The 24458-nt window shown below is 52.1% G+C and overlaps 3 protein-coding genes across 8 annotated transcripts; 1 reads left to right on the forward strand and 2 right to left on the reverse strand.

The window, feature by feature from the left end:
• Window positions 1–698: 698 nt before the first annotated feature.
• Window positions 699–11677, forward strand: PRICKLE3 (prickle planar cell polarity protein 3). 3 transcript variants are annotated; one of them, XM_079122758.1, is made up of 9 exons: window positions 699–1034; window positions 2214–2299; window positions 3255–3438; window positions 6935–7048; window positions 7325–7462; window positions 8517–8720; window positions 8812–8998; window positions 9740–10039; window positions 10612–11677. In XM_079122758.1, exons 1-9 carry the CDS (start codon window positions 993–995, stop codon window positions 11202–11204), a joined length of 1848 nt encoding a protein of 615 aa, XP_078978884.1. In that variant the 5' UTR covers window positions 699–992; the 3' UTR covers window positions 11205–11677. The 3 variants fall into 3 exon arrangements, with proteins under 3 accessions (XP_078978884.1, XP_078978885.1, XP_078978886.1); XM_079122759.1 differs by having other exon boundaries at window positions 700–1085; XM_079122760.1 differs by lacking the exons at window positions 699–1034; window positions 2214–2299 and having other exon boundaries at window positions 3314–3438; window positions 4625–7048.
• Window positions 11441–14614, reverse strand: PLP2 (proteolipid protein 2). Its single transcript, XM_079122774.1, has 5 exons — window positions 14383–14614; window positions 12811–12963; window positions 12611–12706; window positions 12032–12122; window positions 11441–11849 (listed from the first exon to the last, which is right to left on the reverse strand). The coding sequence occupies exons 1-5, from the start codon at window positions 14476–14478 to the stop codon at window positions 11827–11829; spliced, it is 459 nt and encodes a 152-aa protein (XP_078978900.1). The 5' UTR covers window positions 14479–14614; the 3' UTR covers window positions 11441–11826.
• A 3184-nt stretch (window positions 14615–17798) lies between these two features.
• Window positions 17799–22798, reverse strand: MAGIX (MAGI family member, X-linked). Of its 4 annotated transcripts, none has more exons than XM_079122772.1 (6): window positions 21845–22798; window positions 20739–20885; window positions 19863–19945; window positions 19550–19786; window positions 19319–19451; window positions 17799–18279 (listed from the first exon to the last, which is right to left on the reverse strand). In XM_079122772.1, the coding sequence occupies exons 1-6, from the start codon at window positions 21891–21893 to the stop codon at window positions 18035–18037; spliced, it is 894 nt and encodes a 297-aa protein (XP_078978898.1). In that variant the 5' UTR covers window positions 21894–22798; the 3' UTR covers window positions 17799–18034. The 4 variants fall into 4 exon arrangements, with proteins under 4 accessions (XP_078978898.1, XP_078978897.1, XP_078978896.1 ...); XM_079122771.1 differs by having other exon boundaries at window positions 17799–18342; window positions 21845–22796; XM_079122770.1 differs by having other exon boundaries at window positions 17799–18342; window positions 19301–19451; window positions 21845–22388.
• Window positions 22799–24458: the final 1660 nt, after the last annotated feature.

Here is a 24458-nt window from a genome sequence, read left to right on the forward strand (position 1 = left end):
TGAGAGTGCCAAGGAAGAGACTCCCCGTTCAGGAACCAAACTCAGGGAAGAGGATATCTAACCCGAGAGAGAAAAAAATGGGAGTGGGGAAAGCAAACTTTTAAGATCTACTTCTCTGGACTTAGGGGGTATGATGGCAGGGCCTAAAAGGATGGAAAGGGAGTGGGGAAGAGGGCCATGGAACCTGACCGGTGACTTTAGCCTCCTCCCTATAAATCTCATGTAATCCTGGTTCTAAGAAGGAAATAGGGAGGGTCTAGCTGTCTGGTGAGAGTCACGGAGCAGCAGCTGGGGCTGCAGATGTGACTGGAAACCATTTTTGCAGTATTCTTTTTTTTTTTTTTTTTTTTTTAAGTTGTAGATGGACATAATACCTTTATTTTATTTATTCTTATGTGGTGTGTGGTGCTGAGGATCGAACTCTGAGCCTCACACGTGAGAGGCAAGCACTCTACCACTGAGCCACTACCCCAGCCCATCTTGCAGTATTCTTTTAAGGAAAAGAGAACTTTGGAACCTCACTGGTGGCAAGGCGCACAGAGATGGCTTTAACCCCTGCCCCAGATAAACATCCAAGATAAGTCAACACAAAGCATCAATAAAAGCAGCCGAGTGCACCACTCCTTCCAGTCAGGGAGTCACCTCCAAGTCCCTCCCTCCTCCACCACATAAGCCTTCAAGTCTTAGAGGCCACGTGGCACATTGGGGTTCTAGAGGCTGTGCCCGCTGACATCCCGCTCCGGACGGGGTCTAGAGGGCAGGGGGCTTTTCGGCAGGGCGACCCTGGGCTGCGGACAGCTCACCTTCAGACAGGGGGCGCTTTGGCCTCGGAGAGACGCCGGGGCCCGGGGGCGGACCCTACTGGGCGCACTCCTCCCACGCCGGTGTCAGGTTTACGGAACCGAGCTCCCAGGCCCGACGCGCGGTGTCCTGGAGGCCGCAAGGATTCCATTCGCCCTACCCGGCCCGGCTTGACCCTGTCCGGACGCGCCATGTTCGCGCGTGGGTCCCGGAGGCGCCGCTCCGGGCGTGTGGTGAGCGACAATCAGGGCAGCGGTGGGGGTCAGGAGTAAACTGAGGGCCAGGTGAGGGAGCAGGGCACAGGGATGGCCTGGAGAAGCCCCACAGAGGGTCCGGGAAACCCTAACCCAGCTCTCCCAGACTTGGGCTCTGGGGCTTCTGGAGGTGTTTGGATGAAAGAACATATAGATCTGCTAGCCCAGGCTCCCTAATCACCTCTCTACAACCCTGCGTCCTGCTGTGTCCCTTTTCCTGGGAACTGAGAGGGGATTCTGAGAGTCAAAAGGCTGACTCTTGGGATGAACAGGATCTTTGAGAGAAGGGACCTCCACACCTTTGGGGAAAGTAGACTGAGGGATGGGGTCCTACCCTTGTAGTGTTCCCCCACGCTTAGTGTGGAGAGACTGGAATTTGAGGTAAAAGGGCTTCCAGGCTCCCACTTGAGCCTGGGAGCTTTTGACTTCCCATATGGGAGGGTCTTTCTTTTCCTTTAGAGGAAGACCCTTGACCAGGAAAGGTAGGGTCTGGGGGGGGGGGGTCTGGGATCCAGAGGAATGAATAGTCCTAGTAGATATGAGGGATAAAAGCCAAGCCTTCGTGGGGTGGGGGTTTCTGGATGGAGCAGGGACCTCCTGAGATCCTAGGGGACAGTCCCCAGTTTCTCGGATATGAGGGAGGGAAGACGGGGTTTGGGGGACAGGCTCTTGAATTTCTAAAGGGAGGGACACGTTTTATGTGGGGATCCCATGAAGGATGGGGGTCTTAGATTTCTACCCTGTGGAGTCAGACGGCTGCTTGCCTTCTGGGTGGAGAAGTGACTGGGATGAAGCCTGGGAGGGGATGCCCAGATTAGGGACTCTGTTCCGGTGGGATGAATACCCTGATTCTGGGGGAAGTGATGAGATCTGAGGTTGGTGGGACGTGTCCAAGGCTGGGGGAGAGGCAAGAACAGCCCAAGGAGAGTAATTCCTTGAAAAATGAACATACGGGGAGGTGGCCTCAGTTGCCCCGCCTCTGGCTCCGATGTCTTCCTCCCCCGCGCTCCAGGCGCTGTCCCAGCCTGCCCAGCGCTGCCCTAGTGGGACAGGCCCCAGCGTGCGGTCGTGGGCCTGGGAGTGGAGGGGCAGGCGTTGACTTTTCCCTCTCTGCTCCGGCGCCTTGCCTGGCCCTGCGTCTGCCTCCGCCTACTACAGCCTCCAGAGGCAGAGGACCCAGACCGGGGCCAGCCCTGCAACTCCTGTAGGGAGCAGTGCCCCGGCTTCCTGTTGCATGGCTGGAGGTAAGTGAACCCTTCCCAGGACCTCAACTCTGAGAGCCCTGCCCTCAGGGAAAACTACTGGAGGCTTACGCCACGTCCCTAGGCTTTTGCTCCGCCCACGGGGAGAGCTCAGTAGGGAAAAGAACCTCAAGCTAAGGCTCAGAGCCCTGCCCCTAACTCATTACCGCGAATCCTGTTCCCAGGAGAGCTCCGCCTACTACACAGTCCCGCCCCCACCCCAAAAGAGGCCTCCCCAAGCCTGACTCGGGTGATTCTCTGACCCTGGCTCTGAGCACCGCCTGTGCACTCCCCATCCCCCTTCTCGAGGACTCCACTCTTCTCCGGGGGCCCAGTATTCTATCCTCCTACTGGAGCCCACAGCCCACCTCCCCAGCACACAAGTTCAGAGCCTCATCAGGAGGCTCTGGAGCCTCAGGAGCTCTGCCTCCAGGGAAATGAAGTTCCCCCACAAAGCACAGAGCCTTTTTTGATGGGAAGTTCCTAGATTTAGAACTCCAGTCTCAGTTCTGGAGTCCTGCCACTCTCAGACCCACTGCTGCTGCTTGGAGAGTCTGATCCAAGTCCCAAAACAGGAAAGTTGGATCATGTTCTTGAGACCCTACAGCCCCTTCACGTTGCGTGACTGGAGGTACAGGCTACAGCACACAGGCTACAGCCCCAACCCCAGTTCCTCTGCCCCTATCTTATAGCCCAGCCATCAGCCAGAAGCTGGGCCCCTCATAACCAACACTCCAGTCTCCACGACCTTGGCCACAGGCTCACAGCCAGGCCCTGGCTCTTTGCCCCACCTCCTGTCAGCTCCAGTCCCAAGGCCCAGAGCTCCATACTCACAGCCTTTGGTTTGGTGGTAATCTGCATGTCCTGCTCTTCAGTTGAATTTGGGCTGTGAAGGGATCCAGGGAGGGTCTGGATAGGCTACTCCTTAGTAACTGACCACCCATCTTGCTCCCCTCAGAAAGATCTGCCAGCACTGCAAATGCCCACGGGAGGAGCACGCAGTGCATTCGGTACCTGTGGACCTGGAACGCATCATGTGCCGACTAATCTCAGACTTCCAGCGCCACTCCATCTCAGATGATGACTCAGGCTGTGCATCAGAGGAGTATGCCTGGGTGCCCCCAGGCCTGAAACCTGAGCAGGTGACCATAGACTACTGGAGAATGAGAGTGGGTGGCAGGCGTGCACACAAACACTCACACACACACAACACGCAAACAGGAATCTATTTCTGGAGCAATGCTAGAGTATGTGGTCAAACTTCCATTGTCCTTCTGACCCCTCTTGATGGAGGGGGCATCAGTTCCCTCCCCACTTCACAGATGCCCTTGAGTGATCACTGGATCAGTTCCCCAGGACTTGTTCACCCACTCCTATTGCACCCCTCGCCCCAGGTTTTATCACAGCACTTCATTACCACATCGTCATTGACTGGTTCATTCCACAAATAATTATTGAGCATTTACTATAGACACAATTCTAAGCACTGTGGACACAGCAGTGAAGAAAACACAAAATAGGGACTAAGGGTGTAGCTTAGTGGTAGAGTACTTGCGAGCATGCACAAGGCACTAGGTTGAGTCCCCAGCAGTGCCACACACACGCGTGCACGCATGCGCGTGTACACATACACACACAAAAAAAAACGATAAAATATATCTTGCTGAGTGCAGTAGCACACATCTGTAAGCCCAGTGACTCAGTAGGCTGAGACAGGAGGATTCCAGGGGGTTGAGACCAGCCTCAACAATTTAATGGGACCCTAAGCAACTTAGTGAGACCCTGTCTCAAAATTGTGAAAAAGAACAAAAAAATTAAAAGGACTGGAGATGTAGCTCAGGAGTAAAGCACCCTAAGTTTCAGTCCACAGTACCAAAAAAACAAACATATCTTCCCATATGAAGGTTAGATTCCTGAAAAGAGCAATAGCCAATAACAAACATATAAACATACAGTCATCCTTTGATATCCTTGGGGGATTGGTTCCAGGACCCCTCATGGATAACAAACTCAGCAGATGCTCAAGTTCCTCATATAAGATGGTGTAGTGTTTGCATATAACCTATACACATCCCCCTGCACACTTTAAATCCTTTCTAGATTACTTGTAATGCCCGATACAATATAAATGCTCTTTAAATACTTGTATTGTTTACAGGCTGAGGGTATAAATCAATAGTAGAACGTTTGCCTTAACAAGTCCGAGACCCTAGGTTTGATCCCCAGCACCTTAAAAAAGAGGTATCGCTTAGGAAACAATGACAAGGAAAAAAAGTCTGTATGTGTTTAGTACAAGTGCAATTTTTTTTTTCAAATCTTGATCTACAGTTGGTTGAACCTGATGATGTGGAACTTGCAGATGCAGAAGGGTAAAATTATGTCAGATGGTATAAGGGCTACGGGAAAAAAAAAAAAAGCAGGGAAGGAGCCAGATGCAGTGGTTCAGGCCTATAATCCCAGTGACTCCGGAATCCAAGAAAGGAGGATCTCAAGTTCAAGGCCAGCCTCAAAAGTTTGGTGAGGCCCTGTCTCAATAAAGAATAAGAAGGGTTAGGGATGTAGCTTAGTGGTAGAGGGCTTCAGGGTTCAATCTCCAGTGCCAGAAAACAATAGCAGGAGTGGGGGGTGGAATCGTTATAAGGAACTCAGGTAGACCTTTGTGAGAATTTAATGTCTGGCTGGGCATAGTGATGCATGCCTGAAATTCCTGCACCTGGGGAAGTTGAGGAAAGAGGATTGCAAGTTTGTGGCCAGACTCAGCAATTTAGCGAGACCCTGTCTTACAATTTAAAAAAAAAAGAGGGGAACCAGGCTTGGTGGCACATGCCTGTAATCCCAGCAATCCCATCAGCTCGGGAAGCTGAGACAGGAAGATCGCAAGTTCAAGGTCAGCTTCAGCAACTTTGCAAGGCCCTAAGCAACTTAGTGAGAACCTGTCTCAAAATAAAAAATAAAAAGGGCTGGGGATGTGGCTCAGTGTAAAGTGCCCCTGGGTTCAATCCCTGGTACCAAAGGGGAAAAAAAGAATTTAATGTCTGAGCTGCTCCAAAGGATGTGAAGAAGTGAGTCTTGCAGATATCTGAAGTTATAGCAATCCAGGTAGCAGTGTTAATACCCAGAGGCAGGAGTGTGCTTGGCAGATATGTGTGAGGAAGAGAGCAAAGGGGACAGCAGGTGGAGATGAGACCAGAGAGGTGGCAGGGCCATGGAGAGGACTTTTTAACTCTCAATGAAGGGGCAGTCACTGGAGGGTTGTGAGCAAGGAGGGACATGATTTGTCTTAGGAGTTAACAGGATCTATGACTGCTGTGTCAGCCTGTAGGAATGAGGGTGGAAGCAGGGAAAAGAATGAGGAGGAGGCAAGTGACTACTGCGACACCTGGTGACTGTGCTGGTGGTGGAAGTAGCACATCTAATTCTGGAGAATGAATATATATATATATTTTTTTCTCCAGTGCTGGGGATGGAACCCAGGGCCTTGAACATGCTAGGCAAGAGCTCTACCACTGAGCTGCACCCCCATCCCCAATTCTGAGTATATTGTGAAAGTAGAGCTGGTAGGATGAGAGAATTTGCCTGTGGGGGTCAAAGACAAAAGAGTGAAAGATGACCCAAGAATAGGTGGATGGATTCGCTGGTATGAAAATTGCCAGTTGGTTATAGTGGCCCACACCTGTAATCCCAGTGGCTCAGGAGGATCTCGAGTTCAAAGCCAGCCTCAGCAACTTAGCAAGACCCTATCTCAAAATAAAATTTTTTTAAAAGGGCTGGGGATGTGACTCAGTGGTTAAGTGCCCCTGGGTTCAATCCCTGGTACCAAAAATAAATGAAAGAGGGAGTTGCAGATTGAGGAGCTTAAGTTTGTTTCTGGTCATCTGGAGTTTTAGGTACCTGTTTGAGATCAAAGTGGCCACACTGCCTGGAACTCAAGGAACAGGGCATGGACTAGAGATAAGTATTTGTGACATTTTAGCCAACTGACAATTTTTACAGTTCTGAGATTGGGGATGCAGTTCCCAAGAAAGTGAATGTAGACAGAGGCAAGAGGTTCAGAGACTAAGCCCTAGGATCCCTGCACATTCAGGAGTCAGCTAATTGAGGAGGAAACAAAGAGACAGAGGGAGAACAGCTGAAAGGTAGGAAGGAAATGCACAGTGTGACATCCTGGAGGCCAAGGGAAGAAACTGTTTCCAGGAAGAGAGAGTAATCAGCTGGGCCCAGGGCTACCAAGGTCAACTCCAGTAAGTACTGAGACCTGAACAATGATTTCAACAATATGGACATCATCAATGACCGGAACATCTTTTGAGGAAGGGCAGAGCCGGAAGTCCGAGATGGTAAGGTCAAGAAAGAATGGGAGGAGAGGAAGCAGAGTGCATGTAAGCGCTCACAACTCTTGTGAGAGTTTTGCTATACAGAAAATGGAGAAAAGTGGAGCACAGCTGGAGGAGAAAGTGGGGTCAAGACATATGGGAACTCTCAGCATGTTTGGGAGCTTCAGGAAGAAGGGAGAATCAAGAGACTTTCCTTTCTGTCGAGTTTAATTTTCTTAGAGAAGCAGGGACCCACCATCTCACTGCATCCCTACCCACCCAATCTCAATTATTTTCTCCTACCCCCCCCACCATGTCCTCCCAGGTATACCAGTTTTTCAGCTGCCTCCCAGAGGACAAGGTCCCCTATGTCAACAGTCCTGGGGAGAAATACAGGATCAAGCAGTTGCTGCACCAGCTGCCCCCACACGACAGTGAGGTGAGAGAGAAGACAGAGCATGCCGGGTAGAGAGTACAGCCTGGGCAAATGCAGGACAGCTGGAAATGGGCAGGGTCAGAGGAGGAGAGGTAAACTGAGCTGAGCTGAGGTCTGAACAGGCAGGGGCCATCAGGGAACATTCCTTGGCAAAACCACAGCTTGGCCTTGGAAGGAGGAAGGGGTAGGTATTTAAGGCAGGAGGCACCAGCTCTAGAAAATTCTAGAAGTCAATTTTGTGAGTGTGGGTGAAGTCTGGAAGAGCCCTGCTCTCCCCAGGCACAATATTGCACAGCACTAGAAGAGGAGGAGAAGAAAGAACTAAGAGCCTTCAGCCAGCAGCGGAAACGGGAGAATCTGGGACGTGGCACTGTACGCATCTTCCCAGTGACCATCACTGGGGCCATCTGTGAGGAGGTAAATTATGAAGGGCCTTGGATTGAAGGACCTGGGGTGCAGGGCCCGTCTATCAGTCCCTGCAAAGCTGAGGCCTGTCACTCAAGCCCCAGTGGGCTGTCTCTAGAGTCCCCTCTACTGGACTGGATGCGTCTCTAGAGCCCACTGATAGATAGGACCTGTCCCTAGGATCCCACGGTTGGGTATAGATTATCTCTAAGGAGACCTTGGTATATCCTCTCCATGGTTTCTTCCCTCCATGCAATAATAGACATGAGCCATGGGCTATCTCTCTTGACCTCTGATGGTCAGGACTTGTGCTTAAGAACTGATCCATAGGTTGTAGGTATGGCTCAGTGGCAGAGCATAGTTTAGCCTGCCCAAGGCCCTAGATCCAATCCCCAGCACAAACAAACTGACCCACAGTGGCAGGACCTGTGTCCAAAGCCAAGTGGTGAGTGGAATATCTCTAAGGCTTTCTCCGGTGGGTTGAGCCTGTCCTTAGAACCTACTGTTTGTTGAAGTCTGTCGATAAAGTCCCAGTGGGTAGAGGCTATCTCTATGGTTCCCCTGCTCAATCTGTTCTATATGTCTGCCCCAGCCCCCTATGTGAGACGATTGCCTGTAAGGTCACCCTCAATGTAGGGCCTGTTTCTATGGTTTTTCCCGTGAGCAGGGTCAGTCACTAAGTCACCCCTGTAAGTGAGAATTGTCTCACCGTTACCCTGTAAGTGATTCAAAATATTACAGCTGGGCAGAATGGCACACACGCATAATCCCAGTGGCTTAGGAGGCTGTGGTCGAAAGATCACAAGTCCAAGGCCAGCCTCAGCAACTCAGCGAGGCACTAAACAACTTAGCAAGACCCTATCTCAAAATAAAAAGGGCTGGGGATGTGGCTCAGTGGTTAAGCACCCATGGGTTCAATTCCCATTACCAAAAAAAAAAGTTATCCTATAGGTGGGGCCAGTCATAAAACTTCACCATGGGAAAGGCCCAAGTGTGACATATCTGGTTGACCCAATCCATCTGACTGTTTTGGTGACCGTGACTGTGTCTGTCTGTCATTTGGCAGTGCGGGAAGCAGATTGGAGGTGGGGACATTGCGGTGTTTGCCAGCCGTGCAGGCCTGGGTGCCTGCTGGCACCCACAGTGTTTTGTGTGCACCACATGCCGGGAGCTGCTTGTTGACCTCATCTACTTCTATCATGCTGGCAAGGTCTACTGTGGGCGTCACCATGCTGAACGCCTGCGCCCTCGCTGCCAAGCTTGTGATGAGGTTTGTGCTTCTCTGCCCAGGGGTGGGAGTGGAGGGTGGAAAGGGCCAGGGCAGACCCTTCTGACAGCCACAGATGGCCTGCGCCTTCCAGATCATCTTTTCCCCTGAGTGCACAGAAGCTGAGGGCCGGCACTGGCATATGGGTCACTTCTGCTGCTTCGAGTGTGAAGCTTCGCTAGGAGGGCAGCGCTATGTCATGCGGCAAAGCCGCCCCCACTGCTGTGCCTGCTATGAGGCCCGACATGCGGAGTACTGTGATGGCTGTGGGGAGCACATCGGTGGGTGAACATAATGGGACTGGATGGAGGGATGCATGTATAGCTGGGCCACAGCCACACCTCACCAGGCCCCATCCCCCACTACACTCTGTCCTTTAAATCAGTCCCAGCACCACAGTCCAGTGCTTTTCACTGCAAGTTCCATCTCCAACATCCCAAGCTTTGCCACACTTTCGAAAGCCTACTTACAGGTGAGGCCACCACTACCTGTCTCCACCCACTAGCAGTGCACCCTCCAGCTGCAGCCCTCTAAGCCTAGCCTCTACTGCCCTACACCCCATTTTCTTCCACTTTCCTGTATCAGCCTAGATTAGGTCCCACCTTCTAGTGACACCATACCCTCTAAGCTCTGCCACCACCACCCAGACCTCTTCTTGAGGCCCAACCTTTGTCTCACTTTGACCTGAAGTCACCCCCAACCCCCACCCCCGCTTAATGTCTAAGTCTGTCTCACATCATAGAGTCCAATAATCAACCCCACTCCCAGAGGGGGCTCCCTGGGCAATAAAGGAAGGTGGGTGAGTGAGACATCTGCCAATCTCCAGGAGAGAAGGAGGATGAGGAGCCACGGGGTGTGGACCAAACCCCATTCCAGAGGATGATACCATTTCGGGATGGGGGAGGGAAATCAGGGCGCACTGCCTCCAATCCCCCTTTTCCCAAGGAAGGCCCTATTCATGAGGGTTGGGAGTATGCCTGTGGTTCTGCCTCAGTCCCCATCCCTGACTTTGGTCCCCACAGGCCTGGACCAGGGTCAGATGGCTTATGAGGGCCAGCATTGGCATGCTTCAGACCGCTGCTTCTGCTGTAGTCGCTGCGGTCGAGCCCTATTGGGCCGCCCCTTCCTGCCTCGACGAGGCCTAATCTTCTGCTCGCGAGCCTGCAGCCTTGGGTCTGAGCCCGTGGCTCCAGGACCCGGCCGCCGCAGCTGGAGCGCAGGCACAGTCACCGCACGGCTTGCAACTTCCACATCCTCTTTCTCTGCCGCGGAGGCGGCTTCAGAGACCGCCACCAAAGGCACCTGCACGGAGGCAGCGCCTGGTGAGAGCCACGCCCAGTCGCAGCCTGGTCCCCCGCTTCAACCTGAGCCCTTCCCCTGGACTCGCCCAAGCCCCGCCCACAGCTTGACCCAGCCTCCTTTGCCACACCACCCCAAGCCAGGTCTCCTGCCCCAGCTACACCTGCCTCCTGAACCATGGGTCCGCCCTGCTTCTGTACAGAGTGCTTCATTTGCCCCATTTCATCTCTGCCGGAGCCCAAGTTCCTCCTTTCCTACAACCTGTCACCCTCCACCCTCTGCACTTGGGCCCCACCTCTATTATGTGGTAAACCCAATCTACTCCAGCCCATACCTCCCCCACTTCTAGCTTCCCGGACCCCTGGCCACGCCCCATACACCATCCTACCTTGGTCCTTCTGCATTCTTTCTTCCTACCTTCTCCACCCAGTCTGCACCAGGCTTCAGAATTCCTGAGCTCCCCATCACCGACCCTTGTCCTCACTTCCCCAATCCTAGTGGGGGGAAAAGGAGAAGGCCTTTCCACAAGCCTCCTTGCAGGTGGGGGCAGGTGGGGTTGCAGATACAGGAAGTCTCCCCATCTCTTGTTTTCCAGCTACAGGGGCTGAGGAGCCCTCTCCCTTTCTGAGAGGGGCTCCCCACCGCCACTCCATGCCAGAGCTGGGGCTCCGCAATGCTCCTGAGCAACCCCTGGAGTCTGTGGGGCAACCGGACCTGTGTCCTGATGATAGTGCCTTTGGCCGCCAAAGCACCCCGCGTGTCAGCTTCCGTGACCCACTCGTGTCAGAGGGAGGTCCGCGAAGGACCCTGAGTGCACCTCCAGCCCAGCGCCGCAGGCCACGAAGTCCCCCACCCAGGGCCCCCAGCCGTCGCCGCCGTCGCCACCACCACCACCACCACCACCACCATCGCCACCCTGGCCGACGTGGTCACCATCGCTGTGACATGGGATCAGGGTCAGACTCAGGATCTTGCTCCAGTACACCCTCCACCCCCAGTTCTGAATCCTCTGAGGATGATGGATTCTTCCTAGGGGAACGTATTCCACTGCCCCCACATCTGCGCAGGCCCACAACCTCTCAGGACAATGTAACTGAGACTTTAAGCTCTGTGACACCAGAGCTCCATGGGGACTCTCGCACAGGGATGCCTCGCCAGGTCAGAGACAAGAACTGCATCGTGGCTTAAAGGCAGGCAGCTCTGGAGGGGGCTCCATTCTCTAATCAGTGTAGATGATGCCCCCCCCAAACTAAGTCAAATACCCTTTCTTCCTCCCTCTTTCTTCTGTTTGTATTATTGAAGTAATTTAATATTTGTTGTAAAACAGGCCTGGCTTCTTTGCCTCCTTACTCCAGGTAAGCATCCCAACTTGGATGCTTGAGATTTGTTCACATTTGATCAAAGGATTAATTTATTCATCATCATAGATTTTAACAATGTTTATTATTTATCTCTCTCCCCACAGAACCGCCCCCACACACAATGAGGAGGTTATTTGGAATGGGTCACCAGGTGGAGTGTACACTCTGAAATCCTAGGCACCCACTTCCCTTATTTTGTGGTTTAGGTGGGAGTATGGTCCAGGCAAAACTGAATACTGCAAAAGGGAAGGGGACTTAGGCATACCCATAAAGGTGACCATACCCAGGAGGATTGATTGGCAGTCTGGAAGAAAAAATTCTTCCAGAAAAGGCACTGTTACTTCAACAGGGGGCTAGAAGTTGGTTGGCTGGGAGTGTTGTGGGAGTGGGAAGAAGTGTTTCCCAAGAGGAGTTATTTTCAAATTGCAGAGAAAAATGAGGGAGTTCACCTACACCGGGCCATCTGTAGGGTCTGTAGGAGGAAAAGAGAGAAAACATTGGATGGAGCCATGTGCCCACTTTACAGACAGGAATGCTGAAGCTTATGGCATAAGGGCATTATTACCCTTCCTTGGGGGATACCTTTACTTCTTTGCTCTCTCAGCAACACACACACACACACACACACACACACACACACACACTCACACTTACCAGTGGGGGTTGCTGTATGTCTTTGTTGCCGAAGAGGGAAGGTGAAGTAGGCATCATAGCCAAAGAGGCACGTAGCTATCAGTCCCAGTACCTGGGGTTGGAGGTGAGAGTGAGGGAGGTGGATTAGGTGGTTGGCCCACTCAGCCTCTTAACTCCCTATGTCCACCACCTCGAGGGACTGCCCCATGCAGGATGGTAATTCCAGTCTAGGTTGGGAAGCCACAGAGAACAGCCAGGAGGCTGGATTCTACCCCACTCCGCCCCTAGTACCTCTCAACACAGGACAGTCAGCCACATGTAGGGGGCACATTTCATCCTACATTTGAGACAAAATTCTAACAGATGGCAATCTAGCATGTTTATACTTCCAACAAAGGTCCTGTGTCTGACAACAGGCAGGCCTTTACAGTAAATGATCTTTGGAGATAAACCATGGCTGGGGCCAGACTTTCCTGTTGGCTCTGAGAATAAGTGTGGCCTGCTGAGGGTCATACAGTTTTTGCCAAAAGCAGAGGCAGATGGTCCCTGGATTTTTAAACCCTTTCCCCCATGCTCTGGAGATGTCTCCACAGCCTTTACCCCTGCAGTGATTTTGGAGTTGCTTCTGCCTTCAACAAGGACAAAAATGGAGGTGATCAGGTAGAGGATCGATGCTATGAGAGTTCGGAAGAAATCCTGTGAGGTGTAGGAAGAAGAGGGAAGTCAGCAACCACAGTTCTCCAGACAATCCCAACTGCCCAGGCCCCTCCCCAGCCTCGTCATTTTTGACCCCTTCTCACACTCCAGGGCCAGTTGATGAATGATGCCTTGGTGTGCAGGCCACACATGTAGATGACAAAGTAGACAGCGGCAAGGATCATCTCAATCACAGACAGAGAGGAGAACCATGATGTGGAGGCACTGAAGCAAATCAGAATCACCAGGCACAATATCTGGAAGGGTGACATGGGAAAGGGCGTCCCAGTTAGTTCCCGGAGCTGAGGGAACTGATTTAAATTGGGAGAGCGGAGGTCTCATACTCAAACGCCTACCAGAAAAAATAAATGAAATCCACTTCTCAGAACTGACGGTGTACCTCAGAGATAGACTGCTTGCATGCACAAGGCCCCAGGTTACATCCCTAGCACCCCGCCCCCCCAAAAAGTCCACTTCTCAGATACCTACCAGGCCTGGAAAAAAATGACACATAATAATTGCTAAACACTTTCTGTTTGCTCACTGTGCTTGGAGCAATGTGTTATTTTGTTTGTTTGTTTGTTTGTTTGTTTTTTCTAGGGTTTGAACCCACAGGCACTTTACTACTGAACTACACAATCCCAGCCCTTTTTATTTTTTATTTTGAGACAGGGTCTTGCTAATTTGTTGAAGCTGGCCACGATCTTGTGCTCCTCCTGCCTCTGCGTCCCAAGTAGCTGGGATGACAGGCTTGCGCCACCGTGCTGGGTTCCAAGCGTTGTTCTAAGTTAAAAATATTAATTCATTTAGTCATCGCAACCACCTAACGAGCTAGATACTATTAGTATCTCTGTTTTACAGATGAGAAAAGTGAGTCAGAGAGGTCAAGTGGCTTCCCAGGGTCACTCATCAAGTAAGGAGCAGAGCTGGGTGCCTCAGTTCCCCGCTTTCCCTTCTAGGATATCGGCAGCCCGAGGGGAGTGGCTCTGCCAGGTGTTTCGTGAGCAAGGCAGGCGCCAGCTTCCAGACCATAAGGAGGCGGAACGTGCGGTTCCCCCAGCAACCCCTTTGGGAAGCGGTGAGAGTGACACTGGAGGGGCAGGGCTCCGTTAAAGGCGCCGCACCACTCTCACGAGTGGCTCAAAGGCGGCGCCCCCTTTGAGGGGCGGGGAACCTTGCCGCCTGAAGAGCTGAGGACCTCCCGCCCAGTCCCAAAAGGGCAAGAAAGAACTGGCGGAGGGTGGGGCACACTACCCTGCAACACTAGTGCACGGGGCCCCACCCCAACAGGTCCCGCCTCTGGGCGCATTGCCAGCCCGCCCGCCAGTGTCCAGGCCGCGCCACGCCCTGCCACGGGAGGCACCCCACTTCCCAGGCCCCCGGACCCCTTGGCCGAGTCCACTCACTGAGTCCAGGAGGTCTTCCGCCGCCAAAGCCCCCCACATGAGTCATAGGCTCCTCACTTCACCCATGTTCCACCAGTTCTCCAGCACCCTCCCAAGTCCCACCAACTCCCGCTGCACCCCTAGTTTCCAGCCTCTGCCGCGAACCCAGCCACCTGCGCCCCAAGGCCCAGCGTCCCGACCACGTGCCTGCCTCACCCCGGACCGTCCAGCACCGCGTGGTCCCGCCACCCCACCCCGCCTTTGCCCACCCGCTGGCCCGGGCACGCTCACAATCTCGGCAAACAGGAGAATTCCCTTGCGGGTGCGCGAGTAGCTGGTGCAGGCGGCCCAGCAGCCGGGGGCCGAGAGACGCTCGGAATCCGCCATGGCGTGGGCTGGAGTCCCTGCGGGCGCAGAGGATCTGCTGGCTCGCTGGCTCGCGGGCTCGAGGACGCTGCACACTCAGCCGTCGTGCCCGCCGTCTGGCCGGGAAGGAGGCCCCCGGGGCGAAGGAGGAGTGAATCACCGCGCGGAGCCCCAGCAGGCGGGGCCGGAGGGGGCCGGGCCAGGTGGCTGCCGCCCCGGAAGCCCCCTCGCCCCGCCCGCCAAGGACTGTCCCAGCCCCGCGCCAAGCCCCGAGGCTACCTCATCTCCAAGGTGCTTTGCAGCTCCCAGTACCGGGCGCGGGAATACCAAGACCCTTCACCTTTTTAAAGCGCAAAACAAGGGCTGCCTCCACTTAGAACTGCGGGAATCTGGCTTTGGGAGGGAGTGACTCAGTTTCCTCAGCTGAAAACCAGCCGAGGTCATGGTTAAACACGAAAGATTCGGGGCCAGGTATGTTTCCAGAATTCGGAAAATTTTGGATATTAAAAAAGTTTTCCCGGTGCATATGTATTACTTAACATTCGCAGCGAGGTCCTGGGTGTTTATTTCCTCAAGGAAAGCTGTGAATGTTCACAACAAGTGGGATAAATAAGGATAGAATATTGTTTTTCATCACATCAGGTCAGCTTGTATAGCCAATTGGTACCAAACCTGTAGCAGTCATGGGGCAGTCAGTTTCTAGAGCTTTTGGACTTTGGAATTTCGGATAAAGGATAGTGGAGTGAAAGAAATCTCAGCAGTGATGAGAATGAGACCCTGCAGATGCAAAGGCTGAGTGACAGCAGGGCCTGATGAGCATGGAACTGCTCAGTAAATGGGGGTGGACATTGTTCATAGGTTTAGAGCCAGGACAGCCCAGGGTCTGATTCTGTGCAGTGCAATTCCAGAAAAGTCTTGACCCTAAGTGCCAGGCCTCAGTTTCCAGTTCTGAGGGAAGAGGTAGCCCTAGATGAGGAATGGGGAAGGAGCACAATTTTATTGCTGGGAGTTTGGCGAGATAGGGCATGGCTCCTGGAGTGCAAGGCTGAAGACATAGTTGTCGTTTGCAGTTATTATCCTGAGCAAGTAACTTCTGGCTCAGGAGACATACATACACCCGGTTACCTGAAATCAACATCCCAAAGTGTTCCGATGAACACACTCTCTAGACTGGATGTTCGTTTTATTCTCATCTCATTTGAGGTGGAGAGTCATAGTTGGATTCATAGGATTCACCCCAGGGCCCTGCCAGCTTTCCCTCTTCCAAACACAGATTTAAGGTTGCTGAAAGAGTGACTGAATAGTGGAAGGAGTAGAAACATATTTTCGCCAGTGCTGAGTGTGTGCTTTCCATTTTGGTGAGGAACGCCCAAATTTCTTGAAGGAAACAAACTCAGCTGCCTCAGGGCCTTTGCACTTGCTGTTCCAGTGACTTTCAATGCCCTTCCCCCATAACTAGTGATCTGAATTCTGATCATTCAGGTTCCAGCTCATATGTTATGTCTTCAAAAAAGCTAGCAGCCCACCATGATCTCTCCCAAAACAACCTCCTTTGGCAATTTTTGTAATTCTCACTTCTTTCTGAAATTGTCTTTTGTAAATTGGGGCGGGGGGCGGTACCGGGCATTCAACCAGTGAGTCACATCTCCAGCCTTATTTTGTATTTTATTTAGAGACAGGGTCTCACTGAGTTACTTCACGCCTCACTTTTGCTGAGGTTGGCTTTGAACTTGTGATCCTCCTGCCTCAGCCCCCTGAGCCGCTGGGATTACAAACATGTGCCACAGCACCCAGCCACTTTTATAAATGGTCTTATCTTTCCTATCTGACATATGCCTACCCTCACTATATCTGCTCCACACAGATGGAAATACATATTTTTGGAAATGTAACAATAAGCTTTATTCATCCTATAGATGGAAATCTTTGTTTTATTCCACAAGTATCTCCAAAATACTCCCATGCAAAGTATACAGCTAAGGTTCTATTAATACTTGTTAATTATAGGTGAGATTAAGAGGACAGGTTCAGAAATCAGGCTTTGATTAACTCTTGCTTGAACCCCTCCACACACACACACTTCAAGCTATTTATATTTGGGGCCTTACTTTCCCCCTCTGTGAAATGGGTCTAGCAGGCTAGTTGAGTAGGTTTGTAACTAGATGAGAATAAATATTGCACTAAAACCACTAGCAGGGATGAGGCTAGATCAATGTGAATGGGGTTACTGTTATTAGTCTCATGGGTGTGACTGTGTTTATAGGAATGGGACTCTAGAACCCTTTCCTGACATCTGTAGAGCCACACCTTCCCCAGGCTCTGAGTCAGGGGTAGCAGGAATAGGGACACACAGCCTTGCGATGTGTACAGTGCTAACCATTCAAATGTTCTTCATAATCCAGCTCCAGCACAACCCCAGACTCTCACACTCTGACACTTTAATTTCTGTCTCCCCCTCCACACCTCTTCCCCATAGGGGCGAAAGTTGCTATATCCGGTCAGACCACAGCTTCCCTCCTTGGGAGGTTGGGGCTGAGTGTTCAGGATGTGGTGACAGCAAAGGTGACCTGACATTTCTGGTCTCAGCCTGCATCTGTCTCGGGTCTAACCCAGTTAGAATCCCACTTTCCTAATAAGCCCCAGCTGTGGGGCTGCGCTTCCAGGGTGGAGGAAATTCTGTGTCTCTCTAGGGAACCGGAACGCCCAGCATATGGCGTGTCCGCACAAGCCCCACTGCAGTTCGTCACCATCTACGGAAAAGGGGGCGTGTCCAAAGGGTTCTTACTGCCCTTTCTAGCCTGGCCCAACCCCAGGCGCTGACTCACACCTTCCCAGCTCCTGTCCCAAAGGGGGCTCCAGGGCCCCAGCCAGTACCCTGAGGGTGGCAGTCTACGTGCCAGCAAAAGCACTCTAGGCCGGAAATGGGAGACCGCAGGCTCCTGGCAAAGAAAGCCGCCCTGCTTCTAGACTTGCTATCCCTATGTAAGTTAAGGGTGTGAAGGGTTCTGAGCCTGGACAGCAGGTATAAGTTGAGGGTACTACCATAACAGCTCCACGTCTGCATCTCCCATGCCACACGCATATATGAGAGCCTTTCACGTCTCCTAACGAGTGAAATAAATGAGTGGGGAGAGGAGCAGGAGTTAGCAAAGAGAAAACGAAAGGGGAGCAAGCGCGCTGGGCTGAGTGAGGATGGGCCGAGGTGAAGACTCATCTAGAGACTTCAAAGAAACTGCCCGCAGCTTGTCAGAGGTCCTCCTCGAAACCGGATCGACTCGCCACCTCCTTTCAAGCGTGAACTGGGAAGCCCCACCCCTCCTGGAACACCTGGCAAGTCAAGACTAGATCGAACCATTTTATTACATCCCCCGCCCAGAACAAGAAGCGTGGGTCTGAGTGGGTCTGGGAAGACCGGGCCGCTGACGCCTGGAGGGAAGTGTGGGACAGTGACTCTGCAGTGGGAGAGAAGACCAGACAAGCTCTTGGAAGCTCTTGGCCCCAGTGCTAGTGCACTGAGGTCAGGGCACACAAGAGCCAGAATGGACCATAAGTGAGCACGGAGCCCTGTGTGGTCTGCTCAGTGCCTTCGCCTTCCAGCTGCTGTCTCCTGAGCAAGCTGCGCAGCCCCTGGGAGCCCTAGGGCCCGTGAGAGCCGCTCCTCACTCGGCACCAGCCAGGGCCCTGGGGAACCAGGGATACAGTCGTCCGGGTCCTCCGCGCGGTGCTCAGATGGAGGAACTGCAGGACCGTGGACCGCTGTCTCCGGACTAGGCTCAGGGCTGCCCCGGGTATTTGGCGTCCTCCTAAATTGAGGGTGGTGAACTGGGGAAATACCGGTGTTGTGAGACATCATCATCGCCTGACCCCCAGGATCTGGACAGCAATCTGGGAGCGGCGGGGCTACAGTTAGATAAATGGAGTGGAAAACAGCAATTAGGTCCCATAGCTTAGGGTGCCCTGGAGAGCCCAAGGGCGGCAGGAGACAGAGACCCCCTCCCTTAGAGAAACCTTCCTTCACCGCCCTGGAGGTGTCCTTCAGTGGCTAGTACCACCCCTCAGAAGTCCCAACACCTCCTTTCTCTAGACCCTTCCCTGTCTTAATCTAGGAATCCCCCCCCCCCCCGCACAGAAATCATTTCCCATAATACCTAAAGGAAATCAAACCGTAACCTTGGCTTTGGGACTATTAATCTCTCCAGTCTAAGAATTTTGACTATTCCCTTTCATCCCACCTCGACTCCCAACTTTTCCCTTATCAACCCTTTGTCTCTCAGAACTAAACTCTCTACTTTCTAGATCTCCATCCCACGTACTACCAGATGAAATCCGATTCTGCCTTGCCCTCCAAGGACTAAGACCGTTCCTTCTGAACACCAGCTTTATTATTAGTACTAGTAATACTAGTAGTAGTACTACCAGGGACAGAACCTAGGGGCGATTAACCACTGAACCACATCCCTAACCCTTTTTATCTTTTTTTTTTTTTTTTAATTTTGAGACAAGGTGTCACTAAGTTGCTGAAGCTGGCCTCCAATTTCAATACTCCTGCCTCAGCTTCCCGAATTGCCATGATTACAGGTGTGGGACACCATGTCCAACTGAACACCTACCTGCTTTTACCCCAGATCTCTTCCCTCCTCTCCTTTCCCGACCTAGAATGCTTCCCCTCTGAAATTCCTATCTTGGGAAGGCTCCTCTCCCACCCTACTTTCAAAAATATCCTAACCCCACTCAGACACCAAACACTGATCCTCCCCACTGAGACCACCAAACCCCTTCTACCGTGCTAACCATTTCTTCCTCTCATAGATGCCTAATCCCCTTCCCTGGAAAACCAACCCACCCATCCCCTCCTGCTTGCCAGGTTGGGTCTCATTAGGCCTTTGCAGCACAAGGCGGAGCCGGGAACCTCCAGCGCGGATCCGATCCACGGCCTGGGCATGGGAAAGACCCTGCGTTGACTCTCCGTTGATATGGAGAATGAGATCACCGGTCTGCAAGAATGCAAGACAGTGGTGGTGTAGGAAGGGCATATGGAGAGTACCTGGACAAAGGTGATAGCACCTATGAAAGGAGGGTGCTTAGGGCTAACCTGCAAATGACCACAACGATGTGCTGGCCCGTCCTTCAGCAACCCACGCACGGCCAGTGGAGCATCACCCACTACATCTCGGCCCCCACTTAAGGTGAGTCCAAAGCCTGTGGGACCGCGGGCTAGCTCCACAGAGAACCGACCAGAGTCCTGGAGTGACTTTGAAGCACATCTTGTCTTACACTGGGTGGCTCGAGGTGGCGCAGTACGCATACCCAGAGTCTCCATCTGACGATGCTGGAATAAGGACGCAAACGTACTTTGACTGCCTGCCCTAAAGAAGATGACTTCAAACACAAGGGTGAGGTGGTACCTGAGGTCGGTGTTCCACAACATTGGTATGAGGCAGGCGACTGTCTGTGACTTCAATGTCTGCAGAGTCCAACACACTAATGGCTGAAGGACGAGAGGGGGAGGGCTATCAGGGGACACAGCTAGGACCAGCCTCTAGTTAATATTCTGGCCTCACCTTGTTGCCTGGCCACTATAATTCTCAGACTCCCACCATTTAACTATTTAGGGACCAGTTTCCACTCTACAGTAATCTAAAAGTCTCAGCTCTTATGAATAAACATCATGACCCAGCCTTCTTAAAAATAGTGCTGGGCTGGCTATATGATTAATCCTCCAGACCTCCCTAGCTGATGATAACACGCAGATCCCACGCCTCACAGAAGCGACAGTGGAAGCTGCTAGTTGAGGATTGGGCTCTTGAACATCCCAGGCCCCGCCCTCTAATTAGCCTCCAAACTCCACCCCATTCCTCACGTTTCAGGCAGCGCCTCCAGGCGCTCAGAGCCTCCACCCCTGGATTAGCATTCAACAAGTACCCGCCCCCAGCACGCTCCAGGCTCCACTCCCCAGAAATAACCTTCCAAGCTCCGCTGACCAGAATAATCATTCACTCCAGCACCCTCAAAGAGTCGTCTGGCGCTCGCCTAGCTCAATAGCCCTACCGGAATATGTTAGAATAACCCCAAGGCCCTGCTCCCTCGAAGAGCCCTCTGAACCCCGCCCTCCCGACCCAGTCACACCCCTGGGCCGCACCCAGGCCCGTAACTGACAACTCGGGGGCCAGTCACCTCCAAACACAGCCCATCCCAATCCCGTCCCACCCCCGCCCCTCCCCGCTCCCTCCCCGCTCCCTCCCCGCTCCCTCCCCGCTCCCTCCCGGCTCCCCGTCACGCACCCTCCTTGGGGCGCAGGCGCAAAGTGGCGCCCGCCCTGCGTACCAGCGCCGACACGTCCGCAGCAGCTCTGGCCGCCAGGGGGCGCGCGTCCAGCCGCCCCAGCAGCCGCCGGGCTCTGGGGCCAGCCGGCGGGGGAAGGCCGCGGCCTGCGCGGAAGAGGGGAACAGGTCAGCGCACACTCGGAGCTTCCAAGAATGCCCACGATTCCAGAAGTCCTGAGACCTAGAAATGCTCCTCAACAGGCCCGGAGACTCCTGGCCACTCCCTTCATTGTTCTGAAAGTCGCCGACTGTCCCTCTCCTCTTTTGGGACCCCTGACCGTCGCCGGTATGCCGGGGGACCCCCGCCTTGTCCAGACCATGTCCCTGCAGGTAGCCATTCCACTCAAGTAATCCCGGACCCCTCCGATCACCAGATCGATTTCTCAGGAGCTCCTTGACTGTCCCTTAAATAACTCTAGATGCCAAACTTCTCCCACCATGTCTCTAGGGACCCTGCTGGACAACACACACACACACACGCACACACACACACACCCAGCCCTGGGACGCCCGATTTCCCCTCCACATCTCCTAAGCAAACCCTGCTACTCTTAAGAGATCCCTCAGAGGCCCATTTACCCCACATGAGCCACGTACCTGTAGATGCCCCCTCCAAAGGTCCCTAGAGATTCCCGTTCTGTCTCCCCAATGCACTAAGACACTGCGTGGTCAGGTGTCCCCAGCAACCACGGACAGACCTCGCCCGGCATACCTTCCAGATACTCCCGCTGGGTCTTTTGCACCGCCTTTCTGCTTGGGTGTGTGTGGAGGGGATGTGTGAGTAGAGGGCCTCAAGCTATTGTGTCCCCAGACCCCTCGGTGCACGTTCCCCTGGAGACCCCTAGGACACTATTCGACCTATGCCTGGTGTGCCGCCCCTCTGCTGTGTTGTGAGGAGTGCTGACTTGGAGCACAGCCCTTGACCCTGAGACCCTGCCCACAACCATTGCTGCTTGGCCTCCAGGGCTGTTTACCACCTGTAGAATAGAAAAGGTGAGGAGCAGACAGGCAGGGCAAGGATGACATGGGACACTCTCCCTCCCTTCCCCACCCTACTCCCATACCTCCTCTGCTCCTCCTAGGGTCTGCAGCGCCCCTTGAGCGCGACTCCATAGCCAGTAGTCCGCGGGGTGGACTCTCAGCTGCCCAGCAACTAGTTTTGAGCACAGGGGCACGCTGATCTGGCGACCTGCCCAAGCCTGGACGCGGCTGAGGCCGGCCAGTTCCATGCCTGGAGCCCCGACCTGCGCTGTGACCTACCTGGCCACTGGCACCAAGGCCTGGCTGTAGGAGCCAGTAGGAGCACCTGACCTCATTTTCACTGAGGCATCACTGCTTCTATTAACTGAGGACCCTGGTTAAAATTAAAAAGCCTGACCTTACCAACAGTTGCAGAAGATATAGAGGAAATGGAACTCAAATATACTGCTGAATGAAATGTAAACGGCATAGCAAATTTAGAAAACAGTTTGGAAGTGTCTTAAAAAGTTAAACATATAGGTGTGATCCAGCCTGGGTATTTATTTACCTTTTTTTCTTTAAAGCAGATTTCTACACTAAGATTTGTACATAAATGTCACCTTTATTTCCGGTCATATTCAGCTTGAGCTGCCATAACAAAATACTACAGCAACTGGGTGGCTGAAAATACAGAAATTTAATTTCTAACAGTTCTAGAGCCTAGAAAGTCCAAGATCCAGGTGCTGGTTCATCAGCTGCTAGAGAAAATTCTTTTTGCCTTGCTGATGGCTTCCTTCTGGCTCTGTCCTCATATTGAGTTGACAGTTGAAGAGAGAGATCAGAGGGAGACAGAATCCCTCTCTCTTTCTTCCTTTTTTTTTTAATCTGGGGGGGAGTGATGGTGATCAAACCCAGGGACTCATGCATGGTAGGCAAGCATTCCACCACTGAGACATATCCCCAGCCCTCTCTTCCTTTTCTTGTAAGGCTATATACTGTCCTATCTGATTAGGGACCCTCCTTAGGACTTCATTTAACCTTAATTACCTCTTAAAGACCCTGTCTCCGGATATGGTCACATTGTTGATTACAGTTTTTTATTATTATAAAAAGGAAATTTATTAGATTGGTTTACATGATCATTGTGGATAGTCCCACAATGGCCTTCTGCAGGCTGGAGACCTGGAGGAACCAGTAACTGCACAGTTCAAGAATCTGGAGCTTCAGAAAAGGATGGAACAATCCTTTATTGTTGCATCTTTATTCCAATACTGAAGGCCTGGAAACTCTCTGGAGAGTTACCATTAAGAGTCCACTTTGGGGCTGGGGAGATAGCTCAGCTGGTAGAGTGCTTGCCTCGCAATCGCAAGGCCCTGTACCACAAAAAAAAAAAAAAAAAGAGTCCACTTTGGCAGAGTGAGTCTGATGTCTTCAGGCAATCACAGCAGCAATCAAAGCACCCACTCTAGAAGAATTGAGCATGCATCTGCTTCTGCTTCTACTGTTTTTTTTCCATTCAGGCCCCCAACCTATTGGACTATGCTGCCCACATTTAGGGTGTGTCTCCCCCTCACTGACACACCTTGAAGTCTCTTAATCTTAGGCATCTTTTTGATCTAATAAGGTGAACAACTCAGATTAGCCATCAGGACTCCCCTGTGTATATTTCAGAGTGTATGGGTTGTCATAGTTTAAGGTAGAGGTATTGTAGTGTGTCTGATGTGGCACTGTGTGGCACATTGTGGGGTGTAGGGCACATCAGTGGGCTTGCAAGTGGGCTGGTAATTAGGTCTTTAATGTGAATTTATCAGGGGAAGGGGGCACACAATTCATCATTTGTTAATGACCCAAAACTGAAAACAACCCAAATGCTCATCAGTAGGTAAATGATCAACACATTGGTATATTTGTACAATGGGATACAACTCAGCAATAAAAAAGAAGTGAACAATTTGGATGGATCTCAAAATAATTATGCTATTGGCTGGGGAGTATAATTCAATGGCAGAGAACACACTAAGTGAGGCCCTTGGATCAATCGCCAGCACTACCAATTTTTCCTCAAAATAATTATGAGCCAGGTGTAGTGGCCCACAACTGTAATCTCAGCTACTTCAGAGTCTGAGAGAGGAGGATGGCAATTAGGAGACAATTTAACAGAAACACTGTCTCAAAATTAAAAATAAAAAGGGCTGTGAATGTAGTTCAGTGGTAGAGTCACTTGGGTTCTGACCCATTACCTCCAAAATAAATAAACAAACAAAGAAGTAAAATAAGCTACATCCACCCCCTGTCAAAAGATTACATGAAGCTGGGCATGGTGGCACATGCCTGTAATCCCAGCAATTTAGGAGGCTGAGACAGGAGGATTGCAAGTTCAAAGCCAGCCTCAGCAACTTAGTGAGGCTCTAAACAACTTAGTGAGACCCTTTCTCAAAAAATAAAAAGTGCTGGGGATGTGGCTCAGTGGTTAAGCACTCCTGGGTTCAATCCTCAGTACCAAAAAAAAAAAAAAAAAAAAAAAGATTTCATGAACTGGGGCATGGTGGCACACACCTGTAATCCCAGTGCCTAGAGAGGGTGAGGCAGGAGGCTCACAAATCCAAAGCCAACATCAGGGAATTAGCAGAGACACTGTCTCAAAATAAAAAGGGATGGAAATGCTGCTCAGGGAATGCTGCTCAGTGGTTGGGCTCAATCCCTGGTACAACACACACA

The sequence above is a fragment of the Sciurus vulgaris genome (genome assembly GCF_902686455.1).
Source record: "Sciurus vulgaris genome assembly, chromosome: X".
Lineage (NCBI taxonomy): Eukaryota > Metazoa > Chordata > Mammalia > Rodentia > Sciuridae > Sciurus > Sciurus vulgaris.

Excerpts from the sequence above, each read along its gene's own strand:
- PRICKLE3 (XM_079122758.1), top strand. The coding sequence starts at position 993 with ATGTTCGCGCGTGGGTCCCGGAGGCGCCGCTCCGGGCGTGTG. Across the intron at positions 1,035-2,213 it reads GGCGCCGCTCCGGGCGTGTG|CCTCCAGAGGCAGAGGACCC; the intron begins GTGAGCGACAAT and ends CGCCTACTACAG. Across the intron at positions 7,049-7,324 it reads TGCCCCCACACGACAGTGAG|GCACAATATTGCACAGCACT; the intron begins GTGAGAGAGAAG and ends TGCTCTCCCCAG.
- PLP2 (XM_079122774.1), bottom strand. The coding sequence starts at position 14,478 with ATGGCGGATTCCGAGCGTCTCTCGGCCCCCGGCTGCTGGGCCGCCTGC. Across the intron at positions 12,707-12,810 it reads TCATCAACTGGCCCTGGAGT|GATTTCTTCCGAACTCTCAT; the intron begins GTGAGAAGGGGT and ends TACACCTCACAG. Across the intron at positions 11,850-12,031 it reads ACATACAGCAACCCCCACTG|ACCCTACAGATGGCCCGGTG; the intron begins GTAAGTGTGAGT and ends TTCCTCCTACAG.
- MAGIX (XM_079122769.1), bottom strand. The coding sequence starts at position 21,893 with ATGGAGTCGCGCTCAAGGGGCGCTGCAGACCCTAGGAGGAGCAGAGGA. Across the intron at positions 19,787-19,862 it reads TTGTGGAACACCGACCTCAG|CATCGTCAGATGGAGACTCT; the intron begins GTACCACCTCAC and ends TCCTTATTCCAG. Across the intron at positions 18,358-19,300 it reads TGGCAAGCAGGAGGGGATGG|CCCCGCCGCTCCCAGATTGC; the intron begins GTGGGTTGGTTT and ends ATCTAACTGTAG.